We start from the raw sequence: 16,881 nt of genomic DNA, 5'->3' as shown, positions 1-16,881 counted from the left end.
ATTTGAGATGGAGGGTAATTCAGAGCCTTATGCCCACTCTTGCCATGAAAGGATATTAGCATTCACTTTGAAGCTGAGGGAAGGAAGTCTCCCACCTAAGCAGAGGATAGCTTTATATTAATTTTGCTTGTTGAAAGCTTTATGTAATACTTCTAGTGAAACAACACCCTAAGGCAGGTTCCTTGGGCAAATGAAATGCTACAGCCAAATTATTAGAGAACATCAAAGTTATTTAGTAGGAACCAAGACCTTGGAGGAAGGGCTGACATCTGACTTTAGCAGAAATTGAAAACAATGAACTCTCGCTCTGGTCCAGACTGCATTGGTGTACAGGGTAGGGTAGGAATCCCCAGCTTGGAAGCTGTAGGAAACCTGGCTCAAACCTGTGAAGAAAGGGGATTTTATTGGCTCACATCAAGGAAAGGGTTGGGTGGATATGGCTTTAGGCATCACAAACTCCAGAGCCCCTTTCCTTCAGGGCCTGGTATTTCCCCATGTCCCTGTATCACTCACCACCATTTAAAGTCTTCCCTCATTATGCAAAAGTGGCTGCCAAAGTGCCTGTCCTCACAGCTCCAAAGTCATGGAAGAAAAAAAATCTTCCTTCCAGGCAAGTTGAGCAAAAGTCTGGGTTTCATGTGTTGCCCCTGCACCCACTCCTTGCAGGGGAGCTAAGTGTGCTGCCTGGTCTCCCCGGAAGAGGAGCAGAGCCCCCCAGGGACCACAGGGCTTGTGGTGAGAAGCAGCAGCAATGGATTCCAGGTGGTCACAGACATTCACTGTCACTAAGAAAACCTGGAGAAAGCATACAGACATCCCAGCCACGTCATTTCATAACACCCCCTTGATTTCTGGAAAAGAAGTCCAAGTACTGGACTTTGTGGTTAAAAGCCAGTCACCTTCCTGCCCCTAACAGAGAGCCCATCTCATCAGCTCTGTCCCCAGCCACGTCCACAGCAGTCTCAAATGCCATCTCTGGAAAACTGGAGGAAAATGCCAATACAAAGAATTTTACATTTTTTATTTTAATCTGCCAACGTGTATGCCCCCAGCCCCCCATGGGACAGCGCTTTATGTTATCGAGAGAGCACTCATCACCCTGCTCTGAAGAGTTTGGCTGGGGATTTGCTTTTCACCAGGGTCTGGCGCTATGCTGAGTTCACCGAGTAATACTCGACCTACATGCAGTGGTCAACGGGCTCCTTGCAGTAGCCCTTCCTAGACAAAGAAACAGTCTACCCCAAAGCTGTGTTCCACCGTCTGAGCTCTGAAAGGCAAAAGGCTGTTCTTTTCCTGCTTCTAGGAATCAGTGGTTCATTGCACTCAGCGACACAGTCAGGAAAACTGTGTGGGGAGAACACTGGGCACTTCTGTCTGGTTTTCAAGATTTCTTTTTAGGGGAGGAGGAGCTAAGAGGGCAGCCTCGCTGTTTCAGAGTCCAGTCACTGAAAACCAGCGCACTGCAGAGTTTGGAGGGAAATGAGCCAGGATGCTCAGAGCTGGCGAGAACACAAGGCAAACCATGTCACAGTTGAGGAAACTGAGTGTAAGTATTGTAGTTGCCCCGTCAAGGTTCTGCAGCTAATTTGATGAATAAACAAGATTTAAAAGGCCATACAGGTCCTATTTGGGAAGGCACAGCAAGTGCTCACACACAGAAAGCACTCGAAAAATGAAAACAGGGTTTGAAGTCAGGCACAGCTGCTTTCAGCCTTGGCTCCTCTATGTTTTTGCTGTGTAGCCTCAGGCAGTTTAATTAATCTCTCTGTGCCTCACTGAGGTAATACTACGGATGCCGGATGTCACCCAGCAGTTGTAAGGATCCAGAGGAAACTTATGGAGTTCCTGTCATGGTTCAGCAGAAATGAATCTGACAGGCATCCATGAATACACGGGTTCGATCCCTGGCCTCGCTCAGTGGGTTAAGGATCTGGTGTTGCCGTGAGTGGTGGTATAGTTGGCAAACATGCCTCGGATCTGGCGTTCCTGTGGGTGTGGTGTAGGCCGGTGCCTACAGCTCCAATTTGACTCCTGGCCTGGGAGCCTCCATATGCTGTGGGTGCAGCCCTAAAAAGACAAAGAAACAAAAAAAAAAAAAAAAAAAAAAAGAGGAAACTTATGCTAAGTGCTTAACAAAATATTTGCCATGGTAGGCACTCAAAAAATGCATGCTTATTTTATTTAAATGATATTTTAAATATTATTGAAGTGTTTTAAATGTTAAATCTTATTTAAATTTTACTTTTTAAAAAGTGAAAAGAAAGAGAGAGAGAGTAAATACCCCAAAGCCATCCTTTTTGGGTATCAGATAAACCAAGACATTTTCTTCCCATTCTTAGAGAGTAAAAAGGATAAAAGATAAAAAGTGAAAGAAGATAAAAGGAGATTAAAATAGATCTGTTGGCCTAAAGATAAAGACAGTATCATTGCAGAAATCAAAAATATTTTAGAAGCTGCAGTTATTAGAAATAGAGTTATAGAAACCAACTTAATGAGGAGGCCCAGGTAATACAGAGACAAAGACCAAGAAACAAAAGAAGGACAGAGAAAACAGTGGAACTGGATCCAAATGACAAGCCTCCAGATTTCTGGGCTGCAGACACCGGAGTCCCTCAGGCAGCCCAGCCAGGGATGCCGCTCTCACGCAGAGCAGACAGCCTGGATCAGGGGCAGCCACGATACTGCCTGCTCAGCTCTCTGTGGAACAGTCAATACACACACCTGGTCCCCTTTCTCCTAACGTGGCTGGCGATCTGCATTTGCATCCAACCTGAGAGGGCTGGGGACTCCTGCTCTCCCCACTTCTGGGCTCAGATGAGACTTTACGTGGTGTGATGGGGCATGTGGTTTCCCTGGCCACTGCCTGGGGGTCGGACAGTGGGTGAGACACATCCCAGGAGAATGGAGACGTGAGTACCGTGGGGAGCAAACTGATGGAAAGGGGTAAGCAGACTGAATCGGCCAAAGACGTAGCAGGCAAATGCTCTGCACCTCCGGCTCTTCTCCAGTGAACTGTCCTAAGACCCAGGGGTTCCTGGAGCCACGGAATGCCAGCTGCGTTCCGTGATGCTGTCTGACCAGCTCGTAACATACAACCCTGCTCTGCTCTTCCTCCTTCTTCCCTCCACTTCCATTCCTCTTTCATCCTTGCTGTCCGGAGTTTGCCCTCCAAACAGAGGGTTGCCGTGAAGGTTTGCCTCTGTTCTGTGCTCCGGGGAATTCAGACTAAGGCAATGATCAAAATGTGATGGATTTTGAATCTTTGATATAAATATTGCGTTCCATGGATTAGAGAATTCACAAGTAGAATTAAATGATAATAAAAATGTAAGAGAAAAGAATGGTCAAGGATGTGCCATGACCCAGACAAGTGATAGAGAATAATACATACTGAGATTTATCCTCGTGAAATTCCTGAACTTTAAACTTTTAAACTGAACTTCTAAAGAAACTAAATGAAGCTTCAAATATGCATAAGGAGAAACAAGTGACTCCCAGGCAAAAAATAAAAAGAAATAAAATACAGATGGGCTAGAATTTCTCCACAATGTAAGATTCCAAATGAAAATGAAGCAATCAAAGGTCTACAAATTTTCTACAAAAAAAAAAAAATTGCTACCTTCAAAATGGTATCCTCAACAAGCTGTTATTTACCTTGGAAGTCAGCAGGACATCCTAAATATGCAAAGAAGATTGATGGGCCTTTCTGCAAACACACTCGAGGGTATGAACTAAGTCAGCAAGAGAGATATCCTGATTCAAAGACTTAAATAAAAACTTAAAACCTTTTATTATCTGGGAATGGGAACATTTTTTTCCCTATAAACCAACAGCCAAAAAACATGAAAGAGAAAAACAAAAGATATTTGCAAACTAAATACACAGAAAACAAAAATATAATTACAAAAAGATGACCAAAATGCTTACTAGCCTATTACATAAGAAAATGATAAAGGTTGGAGTTCCCGTCGTGGCGCAGTGGTTAACGAATCCGACTAGGAACCATGAGGTTGCGGGTTCGGTCCCTGCCCTTGCTCAGTGGGTTAACGATCTGGCGTTGCCGTGAACTGTGGTGTAGGTTGCAGATGCGGCTCGGATCCCGCGTTGCTGTGGCTCTGGCGTAGGCTGGTGGCTACAGCTCCGATTCGACCCCTAGCCTGGGAACCTCCATATGCCGAGGGAACAGCCCAAGAAATAGCAAAAAGACCAAAAAAAAAAAAAAAAAAAAAAAGAGAAAATGATAAAGGCGATAAGAAAAGATATCCAATGAAAAATGGTCCAAGTACATGAAAAGGCAATTCATAAAAGAATTCTGTGTGTGTGTAGATGGACGGTCGACAAATGTTTATCTTTACTCGTAATGAAAAATGGAAAAGTGCAAATTTAAACAAGGTGATACTACTTTTTACCTACCATATTGGCAAAGTTGAAAAAGATAGACAATGTCCAGTGTTCCATAGGGATGGCAACCCTTCTGGAGGAGACTCTAGCAGCATATGCTGAAATTTTACACGTGTCTACCTATTGACCAGCTTTCGACTTCTAGTACTTTATCGTTACGAAGCAATTGGCAAAGGGTGCAAAAGTATATATTGTACCTTTTCCCTGTGAATGCAGTAGTGAATGATCAAAATGCCCATTAAGAGAGGATGACTTAACGAGTTGTGATGTATGTGCACAATCAAATACTATGCAAACCTTAAACATAACGATATATTTCAATATTTAGACATGAAAAGCTATCCATGCACGTGGTGAAATTGAAAAATCAGATTCCATTATGTGTGTGCATGTGTGTGTGCGTGTGTCCTGTGTACCTGTGTTCCTGTCCACATTGCACAGACATCTGAAGACGCTGGGAGATTAGGGGTATAGCTTTTGTTTTTTGGGGGGGTTGCCTACATTTTCTCCATGTTAGATCTGAAAACTTAAAGTAAGCTAAACAAACAACAAGTTTATGCCAACAGATTTGTACTTTCAACCAATAGTGTAGAGATTCTGGGAAGTTTTTCTTAATGTGTGCCTCCTTGGTTGTATCTATCTATGGAGTGAGATAGACCACTCTAATTGGAACAAACAGACTTGCTTGCTTGCTTTCTTTCCTTCTTTCTTTATTCTTCTTTTTTTTTTTCTGTCTTTTTAGGGTGTGCCCACAGCATATGGAAGTTCCCAGGCTAAGGGTCTAATCGGAGCTATAGCAGCCGGCCTACACCACACCCACAGCAACGTGGGATCCGAGATGTGTCTGTGACCCACACCACAGCTCACGGCACCATCGGATCCTTAACCCACTGAGCAAGGCCAGGGATCGAACCTGGGTCTTCATGGACACTAGTCAGAAATGTTTCACTGAGCCACAACAGAAAGTCCCCAACAGGCTATTTCTCCAGAGATTGCAACAGCAGGGGAGGGGGCCACTGTCACTCACATTTGACAGAGACCCGAAGACAATCAGGGGAGCACACAAACTATGGTCCAAAAAGGGGAATGCTTCAGGTGTGTCCTGATGGGAGGCTTTTGGCCTGGAGAGGCTGGAGACAGGCTAACCAGAAGTGGGGCATATTATGTAATTGGCTTGGGAGCATATTTGACTTTCTCTATTGGTGCTAAGGTGGATGTAGGTGTAAAAAAAATAAGGAAACTGGCAGTCATTGACTAAGCCCTGACCGTTCTGCACCAATTGCTGCAGAAGTTGGCTTCCCGGGCTGGTTGTGGCATCGGCGTGGATCTGCTTTGTCATATGGGGTCTGGCCATCGCTGGTCTGTATATTCAGCCTCCCAATGTACTTCAGTTAAGCTACCTTATTGGCTACACTCTGTCTAAGGAGCATAAACAATCTCCTTCGCAGTCTACCACACCAGCATCTACATTAGCCTAGCAATATATTCGAGATAACAGCCAATCTCTGCTTCCATGATCAATAAACAATATTTGCCTCCAAATCTTTACCAACTTAATTTGTTAAGAGTGAGTTATATACCCCACTTTCTATGCAATATTAAACTGGGATGTTTAGTACACTTCCAGCCACTGTTTACAGAACACTTAAGAGATGGAGCACTGTATTAGGGAAATAGCATGCATTATTTCCCTTACACTCACTACTTTATTGGGATGTCTCTCTGGGTTCCATTTTACAGAGGAGAAAACTGAGGCTTGGAGAAGTCCAGCATCATGTTCACAGACACAGAGTTTATCAAGGGGAAGGCTGTGTGAGCCGACATAGGTCTAAATCAATGCCTGTGCTTCTAAATCTCCAGCAGTAAAAGACCCCTTGGAAATGACCTGGCCACTCACAGCCTGGGTTATCAAAGCCCCGAGGAGCCTGGGAAGAGAACACTGTGCCCCAATTCTGAGCTGCAGATTGTTTCTTCAAGGCTATAAAAGCACCCTAACCCATAATTCTTTTATATACCTGGAGGATTTCCATCACGGTGGCAAGAAGCAGGATTCTAGCTAATGTCATCCTTTGGCAGTGACCATCATTCACTTTGATAATTACTAACCTGCTTCCCCAAGGATGTGAGAAGGCCCATCACGGACAGGAGAACAAGAGTTACACACCTCCTGCAGGCTGTGTCTCCTCCAGTAAAACGTTCAGCAGTTTTACTGCCAGAGAAGGAAAGTGTCTATCTCTCTATTATTTACAGAAAAGTTTCTTTATGGTATCATGTTTGCGTTTACCAAGGGCAGAGGCAGCAGCTTCATAATTTCTGAATTTTCTTATTGAACTGGAACCAGTCGTTTTCTAATTGCTTCTTTGCCTTTTCTCATGAGAACACATTTCACCACAGGAAACATGTCTTGGAAATTTCAAATACATCTTTGTTTCCTTCTGTTGTGTCCTTTTTGCCTTCCTCTGCTCACTGTCTGTCCTACACTCCAGCTGCAGCCAGATTTTCTGCACCAGCCAGGGCCATTCAAACAAGCCTGGATACTTTCAGAGGTGGTGGCTTCCTTAGTCTGAGGCTTTCAGCTGCTGAGGGTGGAAAGCACTTCATCCTGGAATCTGACCGCCTGGGTCTCTGTTTTGGTACCATTGCTCACAGGCTATGTGCCCCTGGGCATTTTACGTAACCTCTCTGGCTCTAATGCCTTGTCTTTAAAACGAGCTATTAAGAGCAACTACTTTAGAGATATTTTCTATATTTTTTAAGGCATAATGGGAATTGAATGAGCTCATATAGGCAAACTCTTCCATCAGGGCCCAGCATAGAGTAGGGTTCCAATAACTTAATTTTCAGCCAGTGTCTAAGCCTTAAAATCAATGTACGTTTGAGTTCCCACTGTGGCTCAGCAATAATGAATATGACTAGTATCCACGAGGATGTGGGTTTGATCCCTGACTTCAATCAGTGGGTTATAGTACCCGCCATTGCGGTGAGCTGTGGTGTAGGTCACAGATGTGGCTTGGATCTGCGTTGCTGTGGTGTAGGCTGGCAGCTGTAGTTCCAATTTGACCCCTAGCCTGGGAACTTTGGAGCTGCAGGTGCAGTTCCAAAATGACCAAAAAAAAAAAAAAATCAATCTAAGTCTCAGCTCCAAGGTTGTTCCACAGGACATGGGGGTGCAGACCAGCCACATGAGGGGAGAAGAGGCTTCCCAGAAGAGCAGACACCTGCTGATCTGGCATCTCACAGACCCCTCCTTGCAGGTGCTGCTCACAGACCGCCAGTCACATTTGGTGTGCATCCCATTTCCCAGACCTCTGGGCTAGAGGACAATAGCTATCTCCTGCAGCCAAGGCATTCACCCTTAACTTCCAGGTCAGCTCTGAAGTGGTCCCCAAGATCCTCATCTCCTGGTGCCCACACTCTTGTGTGCCCTCTCCCATTGAGGGTAGGCAGGACCTGTGTCTTGCTTTCAGTGAACAGAATACAGGAAATGTGATGGATGTCACTTTCGTGATTACGTTACTTCAGATGGCGATGTCCATTTGCTGGAAGATTCTCCCCCTTGCTGGTCTCGATGAACCTGGCAGCCATGGTGGGAGCCCACTTGGTAAAGACTGATGGCAGCCTCTAGAAACCAAGGATGGTCTCCTGCCAACAGCCAGAATGAAGCTGAGGTGCTCAGGCCTTCAGCCACAAAGAAGTGAATTCTGCCAACAGTTTTGTGTGAGTTTGGAAGTGGGTCCTTCCCAGCTGAGCCTTAGATGTGACTAAGAAGAAGGCCCAACAACTGGCTAGTACTTGCAGGGCCTGGCCTGGGTCCCGCAATGAGGTGTGCTTGCACCTGCGTGGCTGGATTCATCTTGGTTTGTGCTCCAGGAGAGAGATCCTGACAAGCATTGCATTTTTTGTAGGTCGAGCAGGAGAAAGGATTTGTTAGCTGGAAACAGTCTGAGCTGGATTGTCAGCTGCTGAGGAAAGTCACATATTCTTACTCTTGGAGAGCTGAGAAGGTGCCTAACACTCCTGAAAAAGAGGTGTGGGCCACAGCATTCACCCCAGGCAGACCAGGGGGAACCATCCAGCACCCAGCAAACAATCTTTGCCCACAGAAGAGAATTAAAGCTGAAATGTTCCATCAACAGAGAAACCTGATTCTACACGTAGCCTGTGAGTTTTCATGATTATTAGCAGAAATGCATCCAGAGGGAGGGGCAGAGCAGAGCCTCCCAGATATGTCCTTTTCACTGCTATTATCTAAAGGCCAAGAGGAGACGAGAATATTTAGTATATAAATGAGACTCTGATGTCATATTGCTGGATTCTGGGTCTTACTCTATGTGGGGAATGAAATTCAATTGTTTTCAGATCTTCCTTACTGAAAATGTTGCTCCTTCTGTGGCTGCTCAAAAATGAACGAGACTGTGTTTGGAGTGGAAATTCTGTAGCAGATATCCTTGTTTGTTTTTAAACATTTCTGTATTAGAGATAAATCACCAACAGAAAGAAAATGAGACGGGCATCTCCAAAGTTCAAGTCTGCGAGCGGGAATCTTAACTCCCCTGTTCCTTTCTTAGGCTTTCTACCCCCAAATCTACACCCTTCTCCATATCCCCCCATCAAAGAAATTTTTTTACTGAGAATCCCAGTACATTTTTGTGAGAACAAAGTGTCCCACATTCTTACAATGGAAGAGAAGGCAGTGAAATAGAATTTCACCTTTAAGTCTAGTTTTAGTTGATGGAGCAGGAATCTGTCTCTCAGCCAAGTTCTCTCGGCACCTTGGACAGCGACAGCTCCCATCCCCTGTTCTTGCCCAATCAAGGGCCCCAGCTATTTCCCAGGGCAGAATTAGGAAACAGACGAAGCAGAAAGGAAATATGAGTTCCTGGGTGTTAATCATAGAAATTCTTACTGCTGTTATTATTGAGACCTACTATGTATGCATTCTATTTCTCATTCTTACAAATCAATGAAGGCTGAAAGATATATTTGATAATGTCTATTCAGATCTCTCCAGGGCCTTCCTATGCTATTCAGAGGAAAAGCAAAGGTTTGGCAAGACCATGCAGAAACCCTACCTGTCTGATACCATCTCCTTCCATCTCTCCCTGTTCATCTCACTCGAGGAACTGGGCATCTTTATTAATCATTCTCAACAGCACTTTTCCTGGTATCCTTCTCCTACCCCTCAACCTTCTCTCTCCCACTTCCTTGCTGTTTCTCCTTCTCACGGATCCCTTATCACTGTCTAACATATATAATCTTCTTTTCTCCATCCCTCCTACTCCACCAAACAATCACCAAGGGCAGGAGTTTGGTCTGTCTTCTTAACTACTGCATCCCAGTTGCCTCGAATGATGTCCTTGGGATACAGTAGATACTCAATAGATAATGTAAAGTGAACGAAGTGACAAATGAACAAGTGGACAATCCTGTAAGTAATATGCATAGGTGATAAAACTAGGCTCAAAAAGGTTCAAAAAGATGCTAGAAACTTGAGCAAGGTCATGCAGCTGCATAGACAGTGGCACTGGGATCCAAGCCCACCCAGTGTGTGGCCCAGGTCTTCAGCATCCTGCCTGCCCAGGCCTTGCTTGGTGGTCTCTTTTTCCACACCCGTGTTCTCTCTGCCAGGTGCTGATGGCCCTCAGGGTTCTTTGCCTTCCCTCCAATGACACCTCCCCAGATGGGAAATGAAATTTGAGTGCGTTAAGGTAGAGATGACCAAAATGAACTCAGTTACTCATCCTTGGAGATGTTTGCATTCTGGAGGCTTTCAACCCCTTGTCAGAAGTAGCTGGCTCTAAAGGTGAAATCCAGGCCACCACCAACACCCCCTGGGGACAAAGAGAAGGGTGAAGGGTCACTAGTATCTGGAAACCCTTTCATCACCACCCCCTATGACCCCAGGCGGTTGTGCAGCAGCCTTGGAAGAGGCAGCCTTGCTCAGGACCCTGCAGAAACTGTGCCAAGGATTGGATGTGACTTGCTGGCCACTGGGGTACTACACTGTCTTAGGGTTCACTTTCTCCAAAGGCTTCCATGCTCACCCTCTGGTCACCTCTCTAATGACACTGTCTAAACACAACTTGGAAGTGTCTTTTATCTTAAACACTTTATTCCTAAAACCCTAGCCAGAGATATATTTTTTACCCGGGAAAGCAAATTTCCCTGCCTGCAGCTTTTCTTTTGCTACACTTTTTAGAGTGCAAATACTTTCTCATAGGCCTTTATCGCCCCCTGAGGTTAGAATGATATTTCAGATCTGAAAATGGGAAGAGAATTTTTCCAATTATGTTTTTGGTGTTTTATTTTTCCAGCCAATCCATATAAATGCAAATAGAAAATTAGGAAGATTCCCCTGCAATAAAAACCTCTTCTCTCCCTTACACAAGATGCCTGATCAACACCACGCTTGCCATGAGCTTATTAATGCAGTAACCGTTTTTCAACTTTGTGGGAGTAAATAATGTCCACTGGGCTATCTAATTACCTTCCTCACCAACAATGCTGGGCAGATAAAAAAAATGCCAATTTCCTGAACAATCTTCTCTCAGATTTTCCACAGTGTATTAGGAGCACTCTACATCTCACCATCAAAGCCTCCTGGTGCTACAGAGCCTGTTGGCAGGCAGGAAGTCGCTAAGAGATAAATTCCTTCCTGGCATTTCCAGATACTCCAAGAGGAGTCCAGGGTGAGGAGAATGGAGTTGCCACTGGCCAGCAGGTTAGATTTCTAAAGCTGTGCCCATAGGAACAACGGCCAAGACTGGAGGGAGAGAAAGGCACAGGACATAGGGTCCCCGCATCCTAAAATGCGTTAGGACTTCGTCACCGCATCTGTGTCTACATAGAAACAGTGAAGTAGGAAATGCAATGGTTTTCGCAGAATGCCTTCATCGTGTTGCAGAATTAAACATGCATATATACGCATTTATTAAAGTTATGCTTTTGAGATAATAACAGATGTTGTGTTATCTGGGTTTTTTTTGTTTGTTGTTGTTTGCTTTTTATGGCCACACCCATGGCATATGGAGGTTCCCAGGCTAGGGGTCAAATCAGAGCTACAGCTGCCAGCCTACACCACAGCCACATCAACATTCGATCTGAGCTGTGTCTGTGACCTACGCCACAGCTCACGGCAACGCCAGATCCTTAACCCACTGAGCGAGGCCAGGGATCGAACTCTAAACCTCATGGTTCCTAGTCAGATTCGTTTCCGCTGCGCCACGACAGGAACTCTGTGTTATCCTTTTTAAAAAGGAATGTCAGGACTTTCAAGGGAAGGGGTGCCTTTCCTGGAGGGGTGGGAGTAGGACTTTAATCAGCAGTTTTGGGGAGCCGACCCCCAAAGACTTGCCCCACGCCCTTTACCACTGCGGAGTCTCTGATGTCTTTATTGTTATTGGCAGTATGTCTGTGTTTTAAGATTAAAAAAAAGAAGAAGAAGACAAATTTCTGAGACAAAGCAGTCATCCATGTCGAAGTATATTTGATGGAAAAAGGTGGAGAGGGCTACGCATCCAGAGGGCTCTGGTAATATTTGTTTCTGGTATCAATTGATTGAGGAAAATACAGTTGTGTCATGGATCCTAACATTGGATAATTCCACAAGACTTTCTTAGAAACGGAAATAACACATCCCCAGAGCATTGGCTCTGCTAAGTCATTTCAGAACACAGTAATTAAAAGAAAACATTCAGCATTATGATATCATAGGCAGGAAAAAAAATCAACTACTGTCATGATTGTAAAAATACTCATACGTCTGGCCAATTTCAGATCAAAGCAAATGTATCCATAACTATCCGGAAAAGTTACTCACTGATCACATAAATATTTTATCCTCTTGCAGCAGAAGTTTGACACCAGTTTCCATTTTTTTTAACTTAATTTATTCTGTAGCAGCTGAGAAAAGATACTCAAGAACCGAGAGCATACCAATATTTAATGATAAAGATATAACTGGCTTTTAGCTCATTTGTCATACTATACGCAGTCTGAGCTTAATTCCCAGGGTCCTTTGCACACTTATTCACGGTTTTGCTCTTCGAAAGGAAGTTTTTTTCATCCCTGTACCCACGCCATTGCGGAAGGACCTCTTCAGAAGCTTCTTCTCCAAAACCGGCTTTAGCAAATCAAGTCCCTCTCTCCTGTCCATCCTAGTTGGGCAGCTGTCCAGCAGGATGACAGAGTAATCAGATTTCCCAGACACCTGGCAGTCGAGGTGGGGAGGAGGGAGAGAATACAGCTTTAGGGTTGAAAGCTTATTTCAATAGTAACAATTTCCAAAATCTTATGGTAATAAATCCAATATATCCAATATTTAAAGGGGGATTTGCTGAAACACTTTTTTTTTTACATATACTTTATCAAAATACAAAATACTGTTTGTGGCTGTCTACCCTCTTGCCTAAATTTCCCACTACTTACGTGATTGCTGCTATTCAGTGTTTGTATCATACACCCTGCAGTTATCTTGTTGCTATTACTTTATAAAGACTCTTTCAAGTGGCACTAATTAGTCTTGGGAATAGTTTTTAAAATTCGCTAAGAAAAACAACCACCCATGATAACCAAGCTCCAGGTGACAGTTGGAGCCACTTTTCTTCTGGCGCTGTCCTGGGCCATTTGCCAAAGTTCTCCACAAGGATGTCTTTCTACTTGAATTTGAAAGTTGATGACTTGGGCTTCTGACTTTGTTTCAGTTCCTCATCAGGGACTCAAAGGTCTGGTTAATGTAGGAGCGTGTAGAGGAGGCTTAGTCGTGAAAGAAATAAATCTGGACTCTTTGAGCTCTAATTGACCCTTGAGAACCTGCAGTTCTACCCCATACTTTGTAGATGAAGACTCAGCCCCAGAGCGAAGGGGCGCAATGGATGGTCTTTGTACTACAGGCTCTATGTGCATCCTCTCATTTTATCCCCCTGAGAACCTCTATGCCGTAGGTCCTATTATTTCTTCAGTTATCATTTCCTTTCAATGAAGAAATTAACTAATGAAGAATTAGCTTGGAGGTGAAGCAAAGGCATTTGAGAGGAGGCCTCTGACTCCACGTCTGTGTTTTTCAGCAATATGAGAACTACGGGAAGAAAGGGGGCTGAACGCTTTCGTTACCTCAAGAAACACACTCCAATGTCAAAAGCACACATTTCCCACTCCAGGGCAGGAAAACAAGTTGGGTTTTGGTTACGTTAGAGCTGAAATGGGACCAGAGTGGGTAAAATGACCCCTGAGATTCTGCACTGACCACTGGGTGGCTCCCTGAAGGTTCCAGCAGTCAGAGCTCCCAGGCAGACCATCCCCACTGGTCTCTGAGGGAAAAAGATGGACATTTGGGGGTTTGGAGTCTGAGAACAGTCAAAGAATTTCATAAGTATTGGTCATGAGAAAACCCACCAAAAAATCATTGCACTCTGTGTTGTTCGCACTGTGATATGAGGCCGTCTACTTTAAGTTCCCGGCGAGGCGGGGTCGGTGAGCCATTTCAGAAAAGGAAGCATTTCACTTCTTTCCAGAAATTCTCATGAGGCCACATTTATATTCCCAAAAAAGTGCATTACTTCTAGTTATGAGACCTCCAAAACATCACTAAATATCCCTAAAAGGATACTGATGCACTTTGAGGATCCATGAAGGAAGCCCTGGTCAGGCAGACTCATTAACTGAATAATGTGGTGTGTTTGCCTGGTAGATAAGCTTTGTGAAGTTCACAACAAATGTTACAAAAGCCTACACATCCTTTGGCTGCATAATCATGCACCTTAAACCGTCGAATTGGCACCCGTTGCTGTATGATGGGGTTATAATGAGAGCAACATGGTCACGTGAAAAGAACAGAAACATGGAAAAAGCAGTGAAGGAAGAAGGATTTCATTTACGGACAAGGAGATCCCAGAAGAACAAGAGAAGAACATTCTTAATTTAAGGGGTGGGAGGAACCTGCACACAAATGCCTCTTGTTTAACAGAAATGTCGTGAACAAACCTTCAGGGAAAGAATAGAAAGTAATTAGGAAGACACTTGAGAAAATATACCGATTTATGGATTGTGACTCATTTGCTTGATCAATGTGGTGTCTTATACAATCAATGACTAAATTAGTGTAGAATGCTCATAGGCGTAAACAGGAAAAAAGAAGCTGGGTTAAGTAAACAAGAAATAGAAAAATGACAGATGCAAAGATTAGTGAGATGACTCATAATATAAATAGCTAGATCATTATGTTTGGACATATATTTATGACTTAGGATTCCTGTGGCATCTCATTATCCTAAAAGTGGTTTCATAAATTACATTGATTTCAGTAATTACAGTATGCCAGGTTACGTTTTAGAGAAACAACGTTAAAGTATAAAATGCTATCGGTGACAAAAGATATTTTAAATGTTTAGACAAAGTATTGACATACCAACAACAGAACTATCCTGTTGAGATGGCATTAAAAATTCCAAAGAAAGACATTCAGTTTCTGAACAGTTCAAGGACTATAGTTAGGAATTCAATCAATAATCTTGAATACATATAAGACAATATTTTAGAGGTAAAGCAGCATATTATCTATACTTTGTATCTGAAAAGTTACCATTTTTGTAAAGTCGAGAAATTTTCTGCTTTTGAAAAATAATCCCTTGTACTTTTAACATCATTTCAATGGTAAAATGTTCACTTTGATTAGCAGCAGATGCTTGTGGAACCACTAACTTGTCGTTGAGCCAAACAATTCACATTTTACAATGAAATGAATATTTTCCTATGCAAAGGCCAATGCCTAAATAACTCAAAACAAATTCTAATAGAGTCTCTCTTACCTATTGTCACATAAATGTTTCTTTTTACCTACCTTTATGAGTCTGCTTATATTTTTTCATTGTTAAGTTCTAATAATAAGGGAAATTGCCTTTCTGTCACGTATTCCTAGAGATTATTTGGAACTTACATATTCTGCAATACCAGTCATCTAGTCAAGCATCAAACACAGAGGCAAAACTCTTACCTTAGGAGATGGAACAGGATAACACCACAACACATGCATCGTAGAAATCAACAGAGCGAGAATAAGACTGAACTTTAATGAGCTGCAGAGTAGGAAAAAAAAAACCAAAATAGTATTATTTAGGCAAGTATCAATGAAAAGACATACACAAATTCAACATTTTCCTTTGTGGAAAAATGCAATCTTTTACCTAATCATTTTAGACTTCCTGAAATCTCTGTAGATGGGTGATTTTTATTGCCAAATGCCTTGCTCTTACTGCCTGCTCCTCTTTGGGTGATCCCTTTTATACTAGAAAAGTTCAAGAGTAAAAATATCATCATGTCTCATCACATGTGACTAATTGGTCTGGCCATGGCCTTTTTGTTCCTGTTACGTTGAAAAAGGACAGTAACATATAGGCACTGTCATCGAGCTTCCAGTGATTGACTTCATTTAAAGTTTGCCATTAAAAATGTCTTTCAGAAGCACTGTCTTTTAAATTGTGTCTTTGTGACACAGATGGCCAGAGGTCTCCGAAGGCACCCAAAGTTTGTTCAGCTCAGCGTTTAAACATTTGAGAAAGATGACATCATCTCCTTGAATATATAGATATCGCTTTTCAGAGAATAATGCCAAAGGAATCCTTAGAGAAACAAAGAGCATCAGCCCAAGCAATGTGAGCAACTTGAGTTTTCTACACTAGACTTCCTTCTTCTAGGACTTCTGGGGTTAAAGCAGGGAAGCAAATGTCACCATCCCCGCCTGCCCCTTTGTCATTAACCATGCAAATGAAGGAAGGGCACTATCTCTGCCCTCCGTCCACGTGCATCCCCAAAGTCCCGGCCCAGAGTTCTGGGAGAGCCTGCCTGCTGTGGCCTCCTTTTTCTCTCCAGGACATGGAATTTCTCCAGGAAGCCTCCGCTGTCCTTGCACTGCATCGGGCTCCACATTAACAAGCGGACTCCGAAGCACTAAGTACCAACAGATGTTGCTGAGGCTTTACAACGGGCGAAACACAAGGGAGGTGCCTTCGGCTTGGATGCCTAGTGTTTCTGAGACGCAGCCAACATTTGGTGAATACAAAGCAACGACGAAACCCTTGCCTTCTCGAGAGCGGCATGTTTTGGAGGGCAAAGCTGTCCCTGTGTCTGGGACAGGTGCTGCCCATTTGTCAGCGTTGCACGCTTTTCTTCTGAAAACCGCCCCTGTGTGGGATTCTCATGAAGCTGTCCATCACATCGACACACTTCGCGGTCCACAAGGAAGAGCAGGCGACCTGACTCCCAGGAGGATCCGGATCACCGGAATGAGTGTCGTGTTGGGGGCTGGGGCATGCGATACGATGCCTTTGATCACAGTTCCTTGGGGGATGTTGTGTGAAGGCTGGGAGAGGAGCCTTAAGAACACCAAGGAGGGAGTTCCTATTGTTCAGTGGTAAGAACCCGACCAGTGTCCATGAGAACACGGACGGGTTCGATCCATGGCCTCACTCAGTGGGTTAAGGATCC

The 16,881-nt window shown here is 43.7% G+C and overlaps 1 protein-coding gene across 1 annotated transcript; it reads right to left on the bottom strand.

The window, feature by feature from the left end:
- On the bottom strand, positions 12,430 to 16,311 carry NPS (neuropeptide S). Its single transcript, XM_021073718.1, has 3 exons — positions 16,177 to 16,311; positions 15,392 to 15,484; positions 12,430 to 12,610 (listed from the first exon to the last, which is right to left on the bottom strand). Exons 1-3 carry the CDS (start codon positions 16,309 to 16,311, stop codon positions 12,431 to 12,433), a joined length of 408 nt encoding a protein of 135 aa, XP_020929377.1. The 3' UTR covers position 12,430.

This window comes from Sus scrofa, chromosome 14 (genome assembly GCF_000003025.6).
Source record: "Sus scrofa isolate TJ Tabasco breed Duroc chromosome 14, Sscrofa11.1, whole genome shotgun sequence".
Classification (NCBI taxonomy): domain Eukaryota; kingdom Metazoa; phylum Chordata; class Mammalia; order Artiodactyla; family Suidae; genus Sus; species Sus scrofa.
Note: the sequence above shows the minus strand (reverse complement) of the source record. Positions and strands in the feature narration are given on the sequence as shown.

Excerpts from the sequence above, each read along its gene's own strand:
- NPS (XM_021073718.1), bottom strand. The coding sequence starts at position 16,311 with ATGCAGTGCAAGGACAGCGGAGGCTTCCTGGAGAAATTCCATGTCCTG. Across the intron at positions 15,485-16,176 it reads GTGGACGGAGGGCAGAGATA|CTACTCTGCAGCTCATTAAA; the intron begins GTGCCCTTCCTT and ends GTTTTTTTTTTC. Across the intron at positions 12,611-15,391 it reads ATCCTGTTCCATCTCCTAAG|GTGTCTGGGAAATCTGATTA; the intron begins GTAAGAGTTTTG and ends CTCGACTGCCAG.